Genomic DNA, 21,769 nt, shown 5'->3' on the forward strand with positions numbered 1-21,769 from the left:
TACAATAACCAAGACATAGAAGCAAACTAAATGGCCGTTGACAGAGGAATATAGAGAAGATATGGTACATATATACAATGGAATATTACTCAGCTATTAAAAAAATGAAGTATTGTCATTTGCAGCAACATAGATGGACCTAGAAATTGTCATATGGAGTGAAGTAAGTCAGAAAGAGTAGGAGAAATGTTTTATGACACTGCTTATGAGTAGAATCTAAAAAGAAATGAAACAAATGAACTTATTTACAAAACAGGCACAGACTCACAGACTCAGAGAAGGAACTTGCGGTTGCCAAGTGGGGAAGATGGGTGGAACAGATATATACATGCTGCCATATTTACAATGGATAACCGACAAGGTCCTACTGCATAGCACAGGGAAGTCTGCTCAGTGTTATGTGACAGCCTGGATGGGAGGGGAGTTTGGAGGAGGATGGATACATGTATGTGTATGGCTGAGTTCCTTTGCTATCCACCTGAAACTATTATAACGTTTGTTAATCGGCTACACTCCAATATGGGGCTTCCCTGGTGGCCTGGACAGTAAAGCGTCTGGCTGCAATGCTGGAGACCCGGGTTCGATCCCTGGGTCGGGAAGATCCCCTGGAGCAAGAAATGGCAACCCAATCCAGTACTCTTGCCTGGAAAACCCCATGGACAGAGGAGCCTGGTAGACTACAGTCCATGGGGTCGCAAAGAGTCGGACACGACTGAGCACCAAAGTTTGTTTAAGTTTGTATACTCCAATATAAAATAAAAAGTTCAAAAAGTCCTGTGATAACTATAATGGGAAAGAATATATGTATATAACTGAGTCACTTTGCTATAGAATAGAAATTAACATTGTAAATCAGCTATACTTCAATAAAATTTGTTAAACAATAAAAAAAAGATTTTTTTTAAAATGTGGACCATCTGTGAAGTCTTTTTAGAAAAAATCACTTATTTATTTGGCTTCGTTGGGTCATCAAACCCAGGCCCCCCACATTGGGAGCAAGGAGTCCTAACCCCTGGATCACCAGGGAAGTCCCTTGTAAAGTCTTATTGAGTTTCTTACAACATGGTTTCTGTTGTTTATGTTCTAGTTTTTTGGCCAAGAGGCATGTGAGATCTTAGTTCCCCGACCAGCGAACCCACACCCCCTTTTGTAGTAGGATGGATTCTTAACCACTGGGCCACGAGGGAAGTCCCTGCGATCAAGTAATTTTTTTAAATTCCAACAAGAACCAAGCAGCTTTTGTGCTGATGGGTCATCCCTGTCCTCAAGAATAATAGGAATGAGAACAAAACGGTAGGACTGGAGAAGTTCTCAATGACTGATGAGGGATGAGGAATACGATGGTGGCACATGGACAGATGGACCTTAAGAGGACAGCCCCGGGCAGAAGAGGTGTGCTATCATGAGATGGCACGAGTTTTGAAGAATGTGCATTTCAATAGCAGGAAATAACCAGTTCAAAGGAAGAGGGGGGACTTCCCTGGCCGTTTGGTGGTTAAGTCTCTGTGGTCCAGTGCAGGGAGTGCAAGTTTGATCCCTGGTCAGGGAACTAGGGACCCATGTGCCACACTGTGAATGAAGTCAGCTGTGAGTGAAACACTAGAAGACCCAATAAGACAATCGGTGTTGGCTGACAGTTATGCTGGGAACATGGGTTGTGTGCTAAGTCGATTTGGTCGTGTCCAACTCTTTGTGATCCCATGGACTGTAGCCCACCAGGCTCCTCCGTCCATGGGATTCTCCAAGCAAGAACACTGGAGTGGGCTGCTGCTTCCTCCCCCAGGGGATCTACCCGACCTGGGAAATGAACCCGCATCTTCTACGTCTTCCGCATTGGCAGGCAGGTTCTTCACAACTAGCACCCACCTCTTAAGTAAGCTTTGCTGGTGGCTCAGACAGGAACGTGGGTTGCCGGCACTATATTTCCATTCCAAATCATTGGATCCACATGAGAACTGAGGCTTGAGCCTAACAGATCATAGTACAGACTCCAGGTCCATCTCTGGAGAGCTGGGCAGTTTGAGGCCAAGATTCAGGGGCCCAAAACAGAGGTCACAAGTCTTTGTGGATGAGTGGAAAGACTGAATTCTACAATAGAAGTTCGTGTCAGTATCTCTTCTATATGGAAAGTTTTAACATCATCACCTGTACCCCTACATTCCCTTCTTTCACCAGAGATCAGAAATCAACAGTCATGAACTTCTATAGCAAATCTAGTGCGTTGGCGTGGCCAAATTAAGAGAAAAAAAAAAGTAAGAAGGGAATTGAAAATCTCTTTCACGGTAGCTTTCAGAATTTTATTTCAAGTTTGAAAATGGTGCATAAAACAAAATTGGAGTCCTAGAGATATTCAGGTTAAATATGAGATTACAAGCAGGTGCTAGCCAAGAGTTCAGGCTTTTGATGTAGAACCTGACAGCACACGAGATGAATGTTCTCAGCTGCCTCTCTTGCTCCTAAGGAGTTCTGGAAGCACGAGTATGTGGTGTACATGTTTATACCCCCAGAAATACCAAGAAGGACACCCAGAAAATCAAGCATCATCCCAAGGAGGACAACCACATTGTTAAAAGCTCCGATTGTGATAGCAATTCCCAGAGCCAAAGTCATGAATCCCAGGCTGGTGAGGATGAGGGAATCCCGGTAGCGAATGTAAAAAGGTTTTTGCCGCATGCTTTTTGGTAGCCTTATCCTCCAGTTATGAGACTCAAACATGGCGAGTTTTTGCTGCTGCGGTTGCAAAAAAAAAAAAAAAGTAATGTGTTAGATATGCAAAATATTAATATGTCTTTCTATTTGAGATGACATTTTATGTAGATACAATCTAAAATCTACTGTGAACACGACTTGTTAGACTACTTATTGAATCTAATACTCTTAGAAGATAACGTAAAGGGCTAGGTTTGGGTTTTTGTTTCTTTTGTATTTTTCGCCACCTTGTACAGCACGTGGGATCTTAGCTCCCTGTGTGTGCGTGCTCAGTTGTTCAGGCGTGTCTAACTCTGCGACCCCATGGACTGTAGCCTGCCAGGCTCCTCTGTCCATGGGATTCTCCAGGCAAGAATACTGGAGTGGGTTGCCATTTCCTCCTTCAGCTTAGTTCCCTGACCAGGGATCAAACCCAAGCCCCCTGCCCTGGGAGTGTGGTGTCTTAAACACTAGACCACAGGGAAGTCCCTAAGACTAGGTTTCAGACAGTACTTTTGTCCTCCATGAAGATCCCTTAAAAGTTACAGTCTCATATACCTTTTTAGAAGCACTTCCCTGATGTCTCAGCAGTCAAGGATTCGCCTGCAATGCAAGAGATGCCGGTTTGATCCCTGGGTAGAGAAGATTCCCTGGAGAAGGAAATGGCAACCCCCTCCAGTATCTTGCCTGGGAAATGCCACAGACAGAGGAGGCTGGTGGGCAGTCCTTGGCGTCACAAGAGTTGGACACGACTTACCAACTAAAGTACTGTCTTTGGGGATGGGATTACAATAACAGGCACTGCAGATAATATTCTGGCATCCCCCCCCAAAAAATATTCTGGCATCCGTTTTTACATCATATTAGCTATTCGTCCATGCATTCATTTCCCAGATTTAAACAATCTTCTCAGTTACAAAGAAGTTATCAACAAATTCTTGTTAACTATACAGAAATATGCATGCTTCATATATAATTAAGAAATACTCTAGTTTAAATTCAGCATTCAGCGTTGTGTGTACATGCTAAATCGTTTCAGTTGTGTCCGACTCTTTGCAACTCCATGGACTGTAGCCCACCAGGCTCCTCTGTCCATGGGATTCTCCAGGTGAGAATACTGGAGTTAGTTGCCATTCCTTTCTACAGGGGATCTTCCCAACCCAGGGATCAATCCCGCACATCTTACATCTTCTGCATTGGCAGGCAGGTTCTTTACCACTAGCACCACCTGGGAAGCCCATTGAGCGTTGTATCCATATTTAAAAACAAAACACATGCACACATATAGCCAACAAATAATGGCTATCCCGGCATGGAAAAATGGCTTAGCATGACAAAAATCTCACTATAACACAACATCACATTTAAAAAGTATACAATAAAAGCCCATATGAGTATTGCAATAGGTGCTGATAAGTCATTTGATTAAATTTCAGAGCCATTCATGATTTTTTAAAATACTTATCAAAATGGTAACTGAAATTTTCCTTCTTTTTTTTTTAACAAAATTTTCTTAATTCAATGCATATATCTGCAAAAAGTTAACACTTTCATGAAAGACAGTTTTGTTTTACTTACCCAGTAGTTATTTTTACCCAGTAAAAATAAGGAGGAGTTTCAAGAAATCAGCTAGCAGGCTTTCCAACCAAACTGGCATAACCTTCGGAGAAGAGTTGAAGACTTTCCTTTTCCTTTTAAGAGGGAGAGGATCTTGATTAGATAATGACAATAATGTGAACTTTCCGGGGATGCCATTATTAAGCCTCAGATGAGCACTTATTCCCACTTAGCATGGTAATTTGCCCTCTCTGGAGGGCTGTGAAGGACTTCATTAATGGGACTGGTAGTGAGCTTACTCTTGTTAATGTTAGCACAGAGAACACCCAGGTATCTCTGAATACTCTTAAGACATTATGGGTCAATTTCACATGGATCATGTCTTCCACTGAGGAGCTAAACCTGGTCCTTCTATTGTTTCGTCTTCTACTAGTTTGTTAACTACTAAGTTAGTGGTTCTCTACTCTTGATGTATATCTGACTCACTTGGGAGCTTGACATAAATACACAACCAGGTGTAAAATAGACAGCTAGTGGGAAGCTCCTATATTGCACAGGGATTTCATCTCAGTGCCGTGTGATGACCCAGATAGGTGGAAATAGGGGTGGGTGGAAGGGAGGTCCAGGAAAGAGAGAATATATATATATTTAGCTGATTTGCTTTGTTGTACAGCGGAAACTAACACAGCATTATAAAGCAATTTTGAAAGTGAAAGTCACTCAGTCGTGTCTGACTCTTTGCAACCCTGTGGACGGTAGCCCCCCAGACTCCTCTGTCCATGGAATTCTCCAGGCAGGAATACTGAAATGGAGTGCCATGTTTTTCTCCAGGCGATCTTCCTGACCCAGGGATCAAACCTGGGTCTCCCACATCGCAGTCAGATTCTTTACTGTCTGAGCCACAAGGGAAGCCATTATACCCCAATGAAAGTGAAAACATCCATGGTGTCATCCCATCTACTATATCAACACCCCTGGGGCTGGTGTTTGGGCCTCAGGAGGTCCCCAGATGACTCTAATATGCAGCCAGGACTGAGAAGAGTGGTGAGAAATTTGTAAACTATTTATGAGAAAGGTCATCAGCAGAAGTGCTCTCTCCTGTATGTTACTTTAGGCCAAGTGTTTTACAGACAGAATCTTGTGAGGCAGGTATTATCATCCATATTTTACCAACAAGAAAACCAGGTACAGAGAGTTAAATAATTTGCACAGAGTTTTCAGGCAGGAAGTGGCAGAATTAGGATTCAACTCGGAGTCTGTTTTCCTTCTATGGTCTCTTTGGCGCCATAGAGTAGTCATTAACACCTTGGTATTTCGTAACACCTCCCTCCCAGGCCTGAGCAGGTGGAATAGGTCAGAGTTTCTCAAAGAGTTCTCCAACGTAGCAGCAGCACCATCACCTGGTATCTTGTTAGAAATGCAGGTTCTGGAGACTCCGACTTAGACCTGCCGGATTAGGAATTCTCGGGGGTGGGATCCAGCAGTCTGGCTCCAGTAAACCCCTCGGGAGACTCTGAAGCCCTCTCTATTGGCGTCTCTGGTGGCTCAGCGATAAAGAACCTGCCTACCAGTGCAGGAGATGTGGGTTCGTTCCCTGGGTCAGGAAGATCCCCTGGAGAGGGAAATGGCAACCCCCTCCAGTGTTCTTGCCTGGGAAACTCCATGGACAAGGAGCCTGGAAGGATACAGTCCAGGGCTTCGCAGAAGTTGTTGGACATGACTGAGCAACTAAACAACAACAGAAAAGTTTAAAAATGACTGATTCAAGGACTTCCCTGGTGGTCCAGTGGCTAAGACTCTGCACTCCCAATTCAGGGGGTTGGTGTTCGATCTCTGGTTGGGGAGCTAGATACAACATGCTGCAGCTAAGAGTTCACATGCAATAAAGATCAGCGATCCTGCCTGCTGCAACTAAAACTCAATGCAGCCAAATAAATAAATAAATATTAAAAAATAAAAATGATTGTTTCAGATATTCAGTTCTGTTTGGCCGTCCCCACAATGCCTGGAACTCCTCATACAAAGGAAGGAAGCCTCCGTCTTTGCATACTCCCAAGCAGACTGTACATCTATATATCTGATATTCCCAGTTGAAAACTACACCAAGAATAAGCAAGAATCTCAGAAGGGACCGAGAAAGATTTCTTGATGAGGAAAGAAGATACTTTTAAAGTATTTAATTAAAAGCAGGAGTCTACTGCTTTTTCTATTACCAAATCAAACTTGGGTCTGCTTACCCACATGCAGTAAGATCTACTCACAATGGGTCTTGGTGAAAGAAAGTGCAGTGTTTATTGCAGGCACCAAGCAAGGAGTCCAGGCAGCTAGTGCTCAAAACACCCAAACTCCCCAGTGGCTTTCAAGACAAAGGAGAGAGGTTGTGGACACATAATCAGCTCATGAACGTTCTTCTGACTGGTTGATGGTGAGGTAACTGGGAAGTCAACATCATCAACCTTCTTGGGGTTGGGGTCTATGTGCTTGTGGTCAGCAAGCAGTTAACTTCTTCCACTTGATGGGAGTTGAAATACCTGCAAAAGGCTCAGAAGATAGCTGGTAGCCCTTGAGGAGGAACTAAAAGTCCGTGACTTTGTTTAATGGCTAAACTATTATTATTGTCTTGCCTGACTGTCTTCCTTTATTTCTACATTTTCTCAATTCTCTGATTAAATTTATTCTTTAGAACTTGGGGAAAGCCTAGGAAGCCAAAGTTTTCTACAGACAAGAGGCTGCTGGAGGACGTGGGTTGGGGGTGGGGGGTAGTCTGTCCTGGGAAGGCCCCCAGAGGTCCTACTTGGTTACACCCCCAGTTCATCAGATAGAACTACTCACTGAAACCTCATCAAATCAGTAAAATCAAAAGTGCACCTGCTCAGACTAAATTGATGATCTTCAGCTGGATGTACATGTCAGAATTAGGTTTTCCTGGCAAGTAGACTTTTTTAAAAATTTTAATCAGGTGATTCTGTTCTGCAACTAAAAACAATAGGCTCAAATAATTTGATTTGTTGGTACAGTCTACGTTTTCTCATCATGAGGTACGAGTATGCATTAATGGAAACATAGGGTAAAAATCAATGTTGTCAGGTATCTAAGGATTTATAGAATTATGTGGCTCTTGGGGCACCATAAATCTCACTGACACCAATGATTCTATGAAGAGCTGTGATAAAAAATTGCTGTATGGAGGTCCTCATGGCCTTGTACTTTTTGAAAAAATGGGAAGAGGAACATCAACAGAAGAGGCAAGAAACACATTTGCACATGAACTCTGCTGCTGTGAACTCACGAATCCTGGATTTGGTCAGCCTTCCATTCCCAGTGCATATGTGTTGTTTCTAGCAGATATTAAAAGTAAGACCTAGAGGGACTTCCCTGGTGGTACAGTGGATGGCAGTCCACCTGCCAATGCAGGGTACACGGGTTCAATCCCTGGTCCAGGAAGGTTCCACATGCCGCAGAGCAACTAAGCCCATGCACCTCGACCACTGAGGTCTGAGCGCCTCTGATCTGCAACAAGAGGAGCCCACGCAATGAGAAGCCTGTGCAGCCCAGCAAAGAGTAGCCCCCACTCGCTGCAACTAGAGAAAGCTCGCTCGCAAAAACGAAGATGCAGTGCACCCCCCCTCCCCCACAAAATACCAGTGAATGGTCTAGAAGGCTATTAGGGGATGACTCATAATCCTACAGATTAGAAAATCCCCCTGAGGACTTCAGCCTCAACGGCCAACTTCAATCTTCTTTATCACTTGCAATTTAAAGTATATCTTCTATAGCCCTTCCTTTATGTTATCAATTATTGCACCACCCCCAACTCATATGTTGGTGGGAACTTTCATTTGAAGTTTTTTTTTTTTTTCCATATCAGTTTGAATCCTGTTCTCTTCTGCCATATCCCATTTCTAAAAAATGATTTTTGATTGTGGTAAAACAGGCATAACATGAAATTTACCACCGTAACCATTTTTAAGTGGACGGTTCAGTGGCATTAAGTACATTCACGTTGTCAGTGCACTCTATCCAGAGAACTTCTTGCATCTTGCAAAACTGAGCGTGAGTTTTTTATTTTTTTTTTAGGTTATTTTTATAGTTTTATTTTTGTGTACAGATTTGCTTAACAATCACTCAATTTCTAGGCCAGGTTCTGGTAACCGAAGAGCCTTTATAAGTAGTTTATATTGTCTAGACCCAAGGTATGCAGCAAACCCAGTCTGGAGCAAAATGGGAAATAACATCTTTCTAAAGACAGGCTTAGAAATCCTAATCCAGTAATTTAAGATGTTTCCTTTCTCTGGTAGCAGGGCTGAATTATACCTAGCTGCTAGGCCACCCTTCACAGGGATAGCCAAAAAAACAGGGTACAGGCCACCAAAAACAAGACCAACCAATCCACCTCGTGTTATTGTGCAGGTTTCACAATGCAGATCACCTGTATTCAAAGGTAAACTTACAAAACCTTTATAAGATACATTTGCTGTCAAAAATGGGATCACTGCCATTGGTAAGCCAGCAGCTCTGCGAGCCTGTGTCACATGTAAGATGCGTCGAAAAAGACTATTTGCTATTAGGCCACAGAAAGCAGCATTAAGTCCAACATATGCTGATCCATTTTCAAGCAGATTCCTTTCTGCTTCTGGGAGTTGGTTAATTTTTCGGGCTATGATATCAATTAAGTTCTCCTTGATGATAGTACCATCTGGTTCATGATTTTTCATCTTGAGCCTTACGCGCGCCTCCATGCAGACGCAGCCTCGGCGGGTCTCCTCCGGCCCCACGAGGGCTCACGCCACGCTCCTCTCGAGGCGCCCCGAGCGTGAGTTTTTTTAAAAAATCTCGTGTGTTTAAACATTGTTTCCAATGTCCCCATCACAAATGGCTGACCTCATAGACTTCTCTCCTTCATCTTCCAAATCTTTTCACTTTTCAATTTCTGCCTTCATTTTCAATTTCCAGGTGTCCTTGCCTTAGTTACCGATCATTCACACAATCTGATTCTTGTTTCATTTTGTGATACAGCCTACTACCCCAGACCTGAGGATAGTAATTATATGTTGAAAGAAAAAAAATTGTTTTCTGTTTACTATCTGCATCAGCTCCCTCTGCAAATTACTTTTAGCTGTTCTAGCATGAGAGGAGAATTCCTTCCAGGTCCTTGATTCCGGGCTCTGTCTTCCTGTATCACAGGCCATTGGGTAGGGCTGTTGACTGGTGAGATTTCTAGAATGAGTAGGTGGCATGGTGAGTCCATTTCTCAATGGTGGCAGGGGGAGGGGGCACCCAGAAACGTCAGACAAAAGGAAGGAAGATATTCTTTTGAGGCACTTTTCTTGTAGAGGCATCTGCCAGTTCCCAGCCTGGCAGCAAAGGAGAAGATACAATGAAATAGAAGGACCGCAGTGCGGGTGACTGAACTTTGTGATCATGATTTGAAGGACACTTTGTTGTGTCACTTGCTCCAGGAGGTGTGGCTTCTTGGGTTTCTGGACTACGTGGATAAGCCAGTAAAAGTGCCCGGAATATACAGGAGGGTCAGAGGGGGTGAAAAATTTGGAACCCAAGAGAGACAAGAAAAAAGTCAAGGCGCTACGGGAAGTACTTCCCTGGTCGTCCAGTGGCTGGCTCCTTGCTCCCAGGACAGGGGGCCCGGGTTCCATCCCTGGTCAGGGAACTAGATCCCACAGGCCACAACCAAGACTTGGCACAGCCAAATAAATAAATATTTTAAAAAAGAAAAATAAAAAACCCACAGACTTAGAGAATAAATTTATGGTTTCCAGGGGGAAGGGATATTTAAGGAGTTTGGGATCGACATGAGCACACTGCTATATCTTAAGTGGATAACCAACAAGTTACTACTGTAAGATGTACAACCTACTGTACAGTACATGGCACCGTGCCCCACGTTATGGGTGGGAGGGGAGTTTGGGGGAGAATGGATACATGTGTATGTGTGGCTGAGTCCCTTTGCTGTTCGCCTGAAGTTATCACAGCGTTGTTAATCAGCTATACCCCAACACAAAATATAAAGTTGTTTTTTTAAATAAAATGTTAAGCTAAAAGGAAAACAAACAAACAAAAAAAAGGCACTTCAGGAGAGCAAAGAGACCATGGCATCAAAGGAGTGGAGAACTCCATACCATCCAGGATTGTCAAGTAGGGGTAGAAGAGAAAGTTAGTGAGGACAAGGGGGCTGTGTGGTTAGAGGATGTGGGGTCTGCAATGATGTTTGGGGATTCTGACAAGGCACAGGATGGGACCATGGAGGCAGATAACTCTTGGGGAGGACAGGAATGTGACAAAGCATGTGAGGAGGGACGTGAGCTGGGCACCTGTGGGCCTGGAAGGGTCCCCTCTGCGCATGTTAAAGACCACAGGAATTGATGTGAAGAGAGAGTGAGAAGCAGCAACTGGATTTTGGTGATGGTTGGAAACGAGCAAGAAGGTTGGTAGTCATGGCAACAGGGAGGCAGAACCTGGTTCCTTCATCTGACGTGAATTTGAAAGAACAAGGATTTCTGCAGAGAGAGATTTCATAGAGGCAAGAACATTCCAAAATCAGATAGTAAGCTTTTTAGAAACCAGAGTTTTATTTCTTTTTAAAACAATGCTCAAGGGGTTTTTAAAAACCTCTAAAGGTACAAAGGTATTTGGGGTTTAACATCAAGTTATAAATCTGGTGCCTGTGGTTGGTGCTCCCATTTCAAAATAGCTATTTCTAAGCCTCTGGGGGTTTCTAAGGTTTGATAATTCTTATAGGCTTAAAGGTGAATTTTCTGGGTTTTGTTTTGACAAGCTTCATATGAGGCAAAGATTGCAGTAATGACAATAAAAACAATTCCAGAAATAGCCATCATCATTGCTAGACAAAAATGTATTTGATCGGCAAAGAAAGCCACTGTAGAAAGTTCCAGGAACAAAGTGATTACTCCAAAATAAAAAAGCCAGATACATTTGTATAAACTGTATTCTCAGCAGCTAGCTTCTCAGGTTATGAGCTTGAAAAGTTGGGATCATGACGATCTTATTTGCAGAAGTTAGAAGAAAAAAAATGAGGTCAAATAAATCAGAGGTTGACTGGGAACCCATCTCTCCATTTGCCATGACATTGCTTTTAGACAAAGTTTTGAATTCTATTCTCTCTAAGTTGTAATGTGTCCTGATGGAGTGAAGCAAAGGGCTAGGGTCTAGGATGACCAAGGAAGGTTGCCAGGAAGTCAGGAAACATAAGTATATTAATTTTCTTTAAATACTTATTTCAATAACCTTAATGAAACTATCACAAACTTCTGGAACATTTCCAAAGGGCACTTGGGCATAGCTCATAATCCTGAGGTTTGCTTGGGGACGAGAAGAGACTCAAGATCTCATTTTAAGGAAGTGTCAGAATTACTTAAATGCATCATTTGAAACTGTTATACTAGTTTCAGTACGGGTGATACAGATCACAAAGCAAAGCCCCTATTAATTTAGGTTTAATGGAGTAGAGGCAGAAAGCAACGTGTGCTTTAGACAAACCCCATCAAAGGTAATTTGAACTCTTGCATGCATGGGTGAGTGCTCAGTCACTTCATTCACGTCTAACTCTTCACGACCCTTTGGACTGTGGCCTGCCAGTCTCCTCTGCCCATGGGATTCTCCAGGTAAGAATACCTGTGTGTTTCCATGCACTCCTGAACTCTTGCATAGGGTCCCTTATGTACACAAAACATCGACAATAAAGAAATAAAACCAGTAGAAAAACAGAGGGTATAACAAGAAACCCCTATCTTTGGAATTATGGCTGGTGAACTTGAAAAGGTACCCCTGACCTCACTTAGAAATAAGAAAAAGAGCGTCTTTAATGACTTCCAGACACATTGCTGCTTTTATAAATAAATAGAGGTGATAGTGGGGTTTACCTGGCATGAAATGCAGCTTTGCTCACAACAGAAACCAGCAAACACACCTCAAGATGAGATGCTAAGCAGGGCACTTTGTTTCTTTTATAGGAGACAGGATACTGATTGGATAACTGCAATAACATGGATTCTATGGAAAGCCTTTTTCATGCATCTGCAATAACATGGATTCTATGGAAAGCCTTTTTCATGCATCAGCTTAGCTTTCTCCCAGTTGAGCCAATGATATAAGACGCTGGGGTCTGAGAAAACTTCTTAAAGGAGAGACTGGTGACAAACACTTGCTGTATGGTTTGTTATTGTTGTTTAGTCACTAAGTCGTATCTGACTCTTCAAAACCCCATGGACTGTAGCCCACCCAGCTCCTCTGTCTGTGGGGTTTCCCAAGCAAGAATATTGGAGTGGGTTGCCATGCCCTCCTCCAGGGAATCTTCCCGACCCAGGGATCAAACACACGTCTTCTGCATTGGCAGGCAGATTCTTTACCACTGAGCCAGCAGAGAAGCCCTTACTATGTGGTAGTTAAGAATAATGTGTCTTGGGAAAAACCTAGGAAATGATCATTTATTTTCCGCCTGGCTATTAATAGTGGCTGTTTCATCTGGCTTCACCTGATGATGGTTTGGACTTCCCAGATGGCACTAGTGGTAAAGAACCCACGTGACAATGCAGGAGCTGCGGGTTCAGTCTCTGGGTCAGGAAGACCCCTGGAGAAGGGCGTGGAAACCCACTGCAGTATTCTTGCCCAGAGAATCCCACAGACTGAGGAGCCTGGTGGGCTGCAGTCCATAGGGTTGCACAGGCTCAGACACGACTGAAGCGACTTAGCGCACAAGCATCCTGATGATGGTTTGGCCAAGTTGAGGAAAGTTTCCTTATCAGCTGCAACCCACCTTATACCAGTTTTTCCCAACCACCACTGGGCTTGAAAAATCTCAGGATGCTTGTTGAAAGCACAATTCTCCAGATCCTTTCTTGAAGGACCGGTCTTCCACAAGCACCTCTGGGGAATCTTAACACCGTTTACCAAATCAGGGACAGCAAGACAAATGCTGAGATGCCGAGGCTTTGCCAAGGGAGGAGACAAATTAGAGATAGGAGAACGAGTCTCAGATCCCCCTCCCCAAAGCTGAAGGGTGTTGGGATAGCTGTAAGATAAGCAGGATGGAATTGGCCTGGGGGAAAAGTGATTGGAGGTAGAGGAAAGGGTGAGGTAACTCTAAGTTCCTGTGAAACAGCTGAGCCACGTGAAGCTGGGAAGGTATGTGACTAGAGTGGAAACAGAAAGAAAGGAAAATCACTGAATCCCGCACCGTCAGTGAAGGCGGTTTACAAGCAGAGGGGTTTTCGCCAGCTGCTCCCAGATCTGTTGCGCTGCAGGACAGACTCAAGAATTCCTGTTAGGGCTTCCTTGGTGGTCCAGTGGTTAATAACCTGCCCAGCAATGCAGGGTTCGATCCCTGGTCTGGGAAGATCTCACATGCCACAGGGCAACTAAGCCCGTGCATCACACCTACTGGGCCCAAGCACGCTAGAGCCCATGCTCTGCAAGAAGAGAAGACCTCACGCCACAAGGAAGAGTGGCGCCCAGTCACTGCCACAACTAGAGAAAGCCCTCCCACTGCACCAGAGTTCCCATGCAGCCAAAGATAGTTATTTTTTAGAAAGCACCCCTGTTTATTGCAGCACTATGCACGATAGCCAACACATAGAAAGAAACTAAGTGTCCATCGACAGATGAATGGATAAAGATGTGGTGTATACACAATGGAATATTACTCAGCCATTAAAAAAAGAATGAAATCATGCCATTTGCAGCAACATGGGTAGATCTAGAGATTGTCATACTAAGTGAAGTAAGTCACAAAGAGAAAGACAATATCATATGATTTCACTTATATGTGAAACCTGAAATATGACACAGGTGGTCATACTTAAATATGACCCTGGTGGTCCAGTGGTTAAGACTCCATGCTCTCAATGCAGGAGCACTGGTTGGATCCCTGGTTGAGGAAGATTCCACATGCCATATGGCGTGGCCAATAAAAATTTTACATTAAGAACTTTTTAAATAAATAAAAAACAAAATGTGACACAAATGAATTTTTCAATGAAACAGAAACAGATTCATAGACATAGAATAGACTTGTGGTTGCCACAGGGGAGGGGGTTGGAGGTGGGATGGATTGAGAGTTTGGGATTAGCAGATGCAAACTATTATATATAGAATGGATAAACAACAGGGTCCTACTGCATAGCACAGGGAAATACCTTCAATATTCTGTGACAATCCATAATGGAAAATAATATGAAAAGGAATGTGTATGTATGTATGCACATGCATGTGTAACTGCCTGCTGTATATCAGAAATTAACAGATTATAAATCAATTATTTTTCAATAAAATAAACTTAAAAAAAAAATCATGCTGTCTGTTAACAAGAGATGACAGAGGGCTACGGGAGGAAGGGAAGCCAAGAGTCCAGTTCAAAGGCAATTTCAGTGACATTTTTTTGTAAGATGTAACTTATACATTATCTAGGATTTTATTTTTAAGTATGATGCCAATATTATCATCTATGGTGGGCTGCATGGCAGTCCAGCAAATTTAAGAATTTGCTGGGTTTTGATTACAAAGTAACACATATGTTCTTTGGGAGACTTTGAAAAAAATAAGAAAGATCCAAATAGAAGTATTCACCAAAAAAAAAAAAAAGTATTCCACCATGCAGAACCCATTAGCAGTGGCTTCCACTGTGTTTAGTTTTTTGAGGCATACTTACTATATAAAAAAACATACATATTTGATATATACATTTTGATGTGTTTGGACATATATCTATACTTATGATATCATCATCAAAATCAGGTAATAAATATATCCTTCACCTCCAAACCATTTATTGTGTTTCTTGGCTTTTTGTTTTTTTTTTTTTTGTAAGAATACAACATGAGATCTACTCTCTTAGGTTTTTAAGTGCTCAAAACCATTTTTGAAAATGGTTTTGATATCGGTTTTAGGAACAGTAAAATAAGGTCATGTTACATTGCGTGTGTGTTCCAGGGTTGATTTGTTTTCATTTCTTTGGGGAAAATTCTTGGAATTGTGGCAGCTTATGTCATGGCTACGGCCTGATCATCATGTCATTAATTTCTTCCACCTGGTGAGGGGTTTGGTCTCTACAAAACAGCCCACAGAGTATGGCTCAGAATATTATCTATAATCCTTGAGAAGGAACCGAAGGTCCTTGACTTTGCTTACTGACTCTTATTTTGTTCTATTCGACTGCTGTTCTTAGCTTCCGCCTTTTCTCCCTTCTGATTAAAGTTATTCTTTGGCTAAAGTTTTTTCACACGCAAAAGGCAGGCTGAGGACAGGCAGGCCAAGGAGATAAGATTGGGACGTTCCAAGTGAGGAGTCATGAGTTGGGAACCTGGAGTCTTCAGTGGGTCACCTCCGTACGTGTTAAAATTAGCAGGAGCCGATGTGAAAAGCCAGAGTGAGAGGTAGGTCGTAGGTGATGGGAGGAAGAGAGCAAGAAGTTGGTCAAAGCAAACACTTCTTGGAGGAAGGACTTCCCTGGTGGTGCAGTGGATAGTAATCCGCCTCCCAATGTAGGAGACACAGGTTCGATCCCTGGTCCGGGAAGATCCCACATGCCACAGAGCAACTGAGCCTGAGAGCTGTGACTACTGAAGCCCAAGCACCCTAGAGCCCGTGCTCCTCAACAAGAGACGCCACGGCAAGGAGAAGCCCACGCACTGCAGCAAAGAGCCCCTGCTCCCCGCAACTAGAGAAAGCCCACACAAAGCAACAAAGACCCAGTGCAGCCAAAAATAAAAGTAAATAAAATAAAAGCAGGTGGGAGAACACTGGTACATTTATCTGTCTCATATTTGAGAAAAAGGGGGCTTTCCCCGGGAAGAGATTTCACAGAGGCAATAGGGAACAAGAACTTTCCAAAATCATAAACTTTTAGAAAGTCAATGTTTATTCCTTTTAAAATGCTCAGAAGACTTTAAAAAGGTCCAGAGTCCTAAGGAGGTTCAGATTTCAGATGATAATCAGGTGCTGACATTTGGAATCTGTTGCTGAAGCTTAAATTTCAATGTGTTCAATTCTATACCTCCATGGTTCTCCCACTTGGGCAGGGATAAATTCCTCCAGCTTTCGACAGACTTCATAAAAAATGAGCACTCCAATAATGATAAGAAGAACAATGGCAGTAATAATTATTGTGATTTCCAGGAATGACATCTTGCGATCCAGAGGAAAAGCTGCCATGGCAATTCCAAAAATCAAAACGATGAATACAGCAAAGAACAAAAAGAATTGTTTGTATAATTGATATGAACACTTGGCATGAGTTATTCGCAGAAACCAGTTTGACTGGCCATAAGCTTGAGGTGGTGAGATCATAATGAATCTTGTCTGAAGGAATAAGAGGAGAAAAATGTTAAGGTTAGATAAACCGAAAGGTTGACTAACTATCACCCATGCTGGAGACATGGATTCAATTCCTGGGTTGGGAAGCCCCTTGGAGAAGGAAATGGCAATGCACACCAGTATTCTTGCCTGGAAAATCACATGGACAGACGAGCCTGATGGGCTACAGTCCATGGGGTCGCAAAAGAGTTGGACACGACTTAGCAGCTTAACAACAACTGTATACTACAGGGAACTCTTCTCAATGCTCTTTAATGAACTATGTGGGGAAAGACTTCAAAAAGGAGTAGAGCTGTGTATAACTGATTCACTTTGCTATCCAGCAGAAACTAACACAACATTGTAAATCAACTGTACTGCAACAAAAACAAAAAATTTTTTTAATGCAAACAAAAAAAAAGGTATACATGTTCTGTGACTGGAGGTGCAGTTCTTAAAAGTTTTCTGTGTTTCATATATTTCTGTGTTGTAATATATTTTCTCAGTCTATTTGGGCTGCTTTAACAAAATGCCACAGACTGGGTGATTTATAAACAGCAGCAATATAGTGATCATGGTCTTGAGGCTGCAACTCTGAGATCAGGAAGCCAGTATCACCGGCGAGAGACTTCTCCTGGGTTTTTCCTTTAATCCCCACCTTGGGGAAGGGGAAAAGGAGGTCCGTGGGATCTTTTCTAAGAGCATTAATCTCACTCATTAGATCTTAGTCCTTTTGACCCAACCACCTCCCAAAGGCCCCACCTCCTAATACTATCACCTAAAGGAGTAGGATTTCAATATATGAATTTGGGGACACAAACGTTCAGACCATAGCAGTGTTATTTTGATCACATGTATACAATTCGTAACTGTAACCCAGTTCAGAAGAAATTTTACAATTAGAACATCATGGTCAGAAGAATTTGCCTTAAACCCAAGCATATACATATACATATTAATGTATATCTTTGTTGCAGAGAACAATGATACGAGTGATCAAAAAAGACCTTAAAGCATAACATACTATATTAAGACACATTTCAGGAGAGATTGAATGAAGTGAAAGAACAGATTAAAGAAAAGGAAATAAAGCAAAACTTGAGACAAACAAAAATTTGTTTATTGATTTGCATTTCTCTGATAATGAGTGATGTTGAGCATCTTTTCATGTGTTTGTTAGCCATCTGTATGTCTTCCTTGGAGAAATGTCTGTTGAGTTCTTTGGCCCATTTTTTGATTGGGTCATTTATTTTTCTGGAGTCGAGCTGGAGGAGTTGCTTGTATATTTTTGAGATTAATCCTTTGTCTGTTGCTTCGTTTGCTATTATTTTCTCCCAATCTGAGGGCTGTCTTTTCACCTTGCTTATAGTTTCCTTTGTTGTACAAAAGCTTTTAAGTTTCATTAGGTCCCATTTGTTTATTTTTGCTTTTATTTCTAAAATTCTGGGATGTGGGTCATAGAGGATCCTGCTGTGATTTATGTCGGAGAGTGTTTTAACCACAATGAGGTACCATTATACGCCAGTCAGGATGGCTGCTATCCAAAAGTCTACAAGCAATAAATGCTGGAGAGGGTGTGGAGAAAAGGGAACCCTCTTACACTGTTGGTGGGAATGCCAACTAGTACAGCCGCTATGGAAAACAGTGTGGAGATTTCTTAAAAAGCTGGAGATAGAACTGCCATATGACCCAGCAATCCCACTTCTGGGCATTCACACCAAGGAAACCAGATCTGAAAGAGACACATGCACCCCAATGTTCATCGCAGCACTGTTTATAATAGCCAGGACATGGAAGCAACCCAGATGCCCATCAGCAGACGAATGGATGAGAAAGCTGTGGTACATATACACCATGGAATATTACTCAGCCATTAAAAAGAATTCATTTGAATCAGTTCTAATGAGATGGATGAAACTGGAGCCCATTATACAGAGTGAAGTAAGCCAGAAAGATAAAGACCATTACAGTATACTAACACATATATATGGACTTTAGAAAGATGGTAACGATAACCCTATATGCAAAACAGAAAAAGAGACTCAGATGTATAGAACAGACTTGTGGACTCTGGGAGAAGGCGAGGGAGGGATGTTTCAAGAGAACAGCATTGAAACATGTATATTATCTAGGGTGAAACAGATCACCAGCCCAGGCTGGGTGCATGAGACAAGTGCTCGGGCCTGGTGCACTGGGAAGACCCAGAGGGATCGGGTGGAGAGGGAGGTGGGAGGGGGGACCGGGATGGGGAATACATGTAAATCCATGGCTAATTCATTTCAATGTATGACAAAAACTACTGTAATGATGTAAAGTAATTAGCCTCCAACTAATAAAAATAAATGGGAAAAAAAAAAAAAGAAAGATTTGTTTATGTGTAAATGAATGATGGTGGTGAAGGTTCAGGCTTATACATACATTTGAAAGTGATATGGCAAAAAAAAAAAAAAAAGAAGAAAGTGATATGGCAGTTATTTTGATGGGTCAGCATTTGCAATATACCAGAGGGTGCATTCTTTGTGACTATTTAAGGTCTGTCTACAATGCAGGAGACCTTCATTCAATCCCTAAGTTGGGAAGATCTCCTGGAGAAGGAAATGGCAACCCACTCCAGTATTCTTGCCTGGAAAATCCCATGGACGGAGGAGCCTGGAAGGCTACAGTCCATGGGGTCGCAAAGAGTTGGACACGATTGAGCGACTTCACTTTCACTAAGGTGATGGAAAACTTTAGAAGTCAACTTAATGTATAATTAACTATGGTGTTTCTCCCAAAATATTATGATGCATGAGATCAAGGAAATTGAAGAACTCAAACCTAGGGAGAAAAACATCAAAAACTGCCTCACTTTGTAGATTGCCTTTAGCTCAAATGCTTTGGTTATTTCACCATTTTTTACATTCTTTGTGTTGGCAGATTCTCTTTTTTAGAATCAGCATTTCTATTCTTCTTTGAGAACTTATCAGAAATTGCAGGGAATTTTGTCAAATGCATTTTCAGCACTTGTTGGTAAATGTGACTTTCTGCTTTTTTTTCATTTATATGATGAGGTTTATCAGTTTTCCTAATTTGGACCTATCCTTGTGTTCTTGAACTCATGGCCATCTTTATTAACTGGTACAAGTAATTTTCTAACTCATGGTGGCATTCAGTTTTTGTAGGAGAATGCCCCCTCCTTTTTTTTTTTTTAAACAGGAGATGCAGGTTCAAGCATTTAGGCAAGAATTTCATAAAGTCTGCCACTGATTCTTCAGTGATTCAGCCAACAACAATAATAGCAATAGCAACAAATGTTATGAACATGTGCTAAAGTTACAACAAAGTGTTAATTTGTTAACATTAAGGAGGGTAGGTGAGTGTTCATTGTGTTTTAACATTTTAAAGACTTGAAAATTGTGGTCACATGGAAGCAACCTAGATGTCCATTGACAAGAATGGATAAAGAAGCTGTGGTACATAAATACAGTGGAATATTACTTAGCCATAAAAAATAATGCATTTGAGTCAGTTCTAATGAGACAGATGAACCTAGAGCCTATTATACTTATAGAGTGAAGTAAGTCAGAAAGAGAAAAACTAATATCATATTAATGCATATATACGTGGAATCTAGAAAGATGGTACTGATGAGCCTATTTGCAGGGCAGCAATGGAGACTCAGATATTGAGAACAGATGTGTGGACACAGAATGGGAAGGAGTGGGTGGGACAAATAGGGAGAGTTGCATGGAAACATATATACCACCATATGTAATATAGATAGCCAGTGGGACTTTGCTGCATGACCCAGGAAACTCAAACCAGTGCTCTGTGACAATCTGGAGGGGTGGGATGGGGTGGAAAGTGGGACGGAGGGCCACGAGGAAGGGGACATATATACACTTATGGCTGATTCATGTTGCCGCATAGCAGAAACCAACACAATATTGTAAAGTGATTATCCATCAATTAAAAATAAGTAGATTTAAAATTGTGGTTAAAGGTTTTTTAAAAAGTAAGATTTTATTTGTTCATTATGTTAGGAACTTTACCAAGTAGATTTTTGAGTTAGACTATGCCCCAGTTTCATCATGGAGATTTTTGTGGGTGCTGGGCTGAGGTAAACTTATCTTTATAGAAAGGTGCCTTTGAAAAGTTTCCAGAGCTCAGAGCAATAGGCCACTCAGGCTATTTAGGAGGAGGTGTGAATTTTTCTTCTGGAGTGATTTGTCTGCTGTATCTGTTACTTCTTGATCCATTTTTATAACTTTTCAAGGAAACTATCCCCTTCATGTAAATTATCAGGTATTTTGATATGCAGTTGTACATTACCTTTTACCTGACACTATTTCTTGTTATTGCTCACCAAATGCTCATTTAAAAAAAAAAAATGTTTTGACAGAATTGATCTACTTGTCACCGTTTTTACAAGAACAAGCTTTTAGTGTTACCCTTCAGGCATGGTATTGTATTTGGTTTCAAGTTTAATTTAGGCTTTTACATTTCCTCCTCTATTTCCACTGATTTTATTTATTCTAGTTTCTTAGATTGAATGCATATTTTCAGTCTTGCTAAGTAAGGAAAGCACTTATGTTTTACTCAGAAAAATGAAATAAAGGAAGAAAAAAAAAACCTCTTGAATGGCATTAAGACATCACAGACAGAGTTTTGGTAAGTCACTATTTTATACACATAGAAGAGTTAATATCCTTCCTGAACAAAGAACATCAACAAATTAAGGAAAAAAGAAAAGCAAACAGTAAAACAGGAAACACATCAGAGGAACTGCAATGGTCAGTGAATCTAAAAAGATACCTCAAAAAAAAAATATATATATATATCACCTCACTGAGTAATGATGAAAAGAGCATCTATAATGATTTCCAAACATACCACTACAGTTACGTGCAAAAAATTGTAGATTCCTTTACCTGGCTTGCAATGCAGCTCTTGAACAAGTAGAAATATCAACTTCCTTTCAAGATGAAACATCCAACACAGCTCTTTGTGTTGCTTTTATAGGAGACAGATCTTGATTGGATAACAACAGCATGGATTCTGTGGAGGGCCATTTCACTCATTAGCTTAGTTTTCTCCCAATTCATCTAGTGATATAAGATCCTGGGGGTGCTGAGAAAGCTCTTTAAAGGAGATCCTGGTGACAAACACTTGCTCTATGGTGGTTAAGGGCCATGTACTTGTGGAAAACACTAGGAAATCA

The 21,769-nt window shown here is 41.7% G+C and overlaps 1 protein-coding gene and 1 long non-coding RNA gene across 2 annotated transcripts in view; one reads left to right on the forward strand and one right to left on the reverse strand.

Annotated features, from left to right (window-relative positions):
- The window catches only part of LOC139032788 (uncharacterized), a 47,861-nt gene that overhangs the window by 17,181 nt on the left and 8,911 nt on the right, over window positions 1-21,769 (forward strand). The window lies entirely within an intron of this gene.
- LOC110131290 (transmembrane protein 126A) lies at window positions 8,304-8,998 on the reverse strand. The gene has a single exon (XM_020883807.2). It carries the CDS (start codon window positions 8,982-8,984, stop codon window positions 8,367-8,369), a length of 618 nt encoding a protein of 205 aa, XP_020739466.2. The 5' UTR covers window positions 8,985-8,998; the 3' UTR covers window positions 8,304-8,366.

The sequence above is a fragment of the Odocoileus virginianus genome, chromosome 33 (genome assembly GCF_023699985.2).
Source record: "Odocoileus virginianus isolate 20LAN1187 ecotype Illinois chromosome 33, Ovbor_1.2, whole genome shotgun sequence".
In the NCBI taxonomy this organism is placed as follows: domain Eukaryota; kingdom Metazoa; phylum Chordata; class Mammalia; order Artiodactyla; family Cervidae; genus Odocoileus; species Odocoileus virginianus.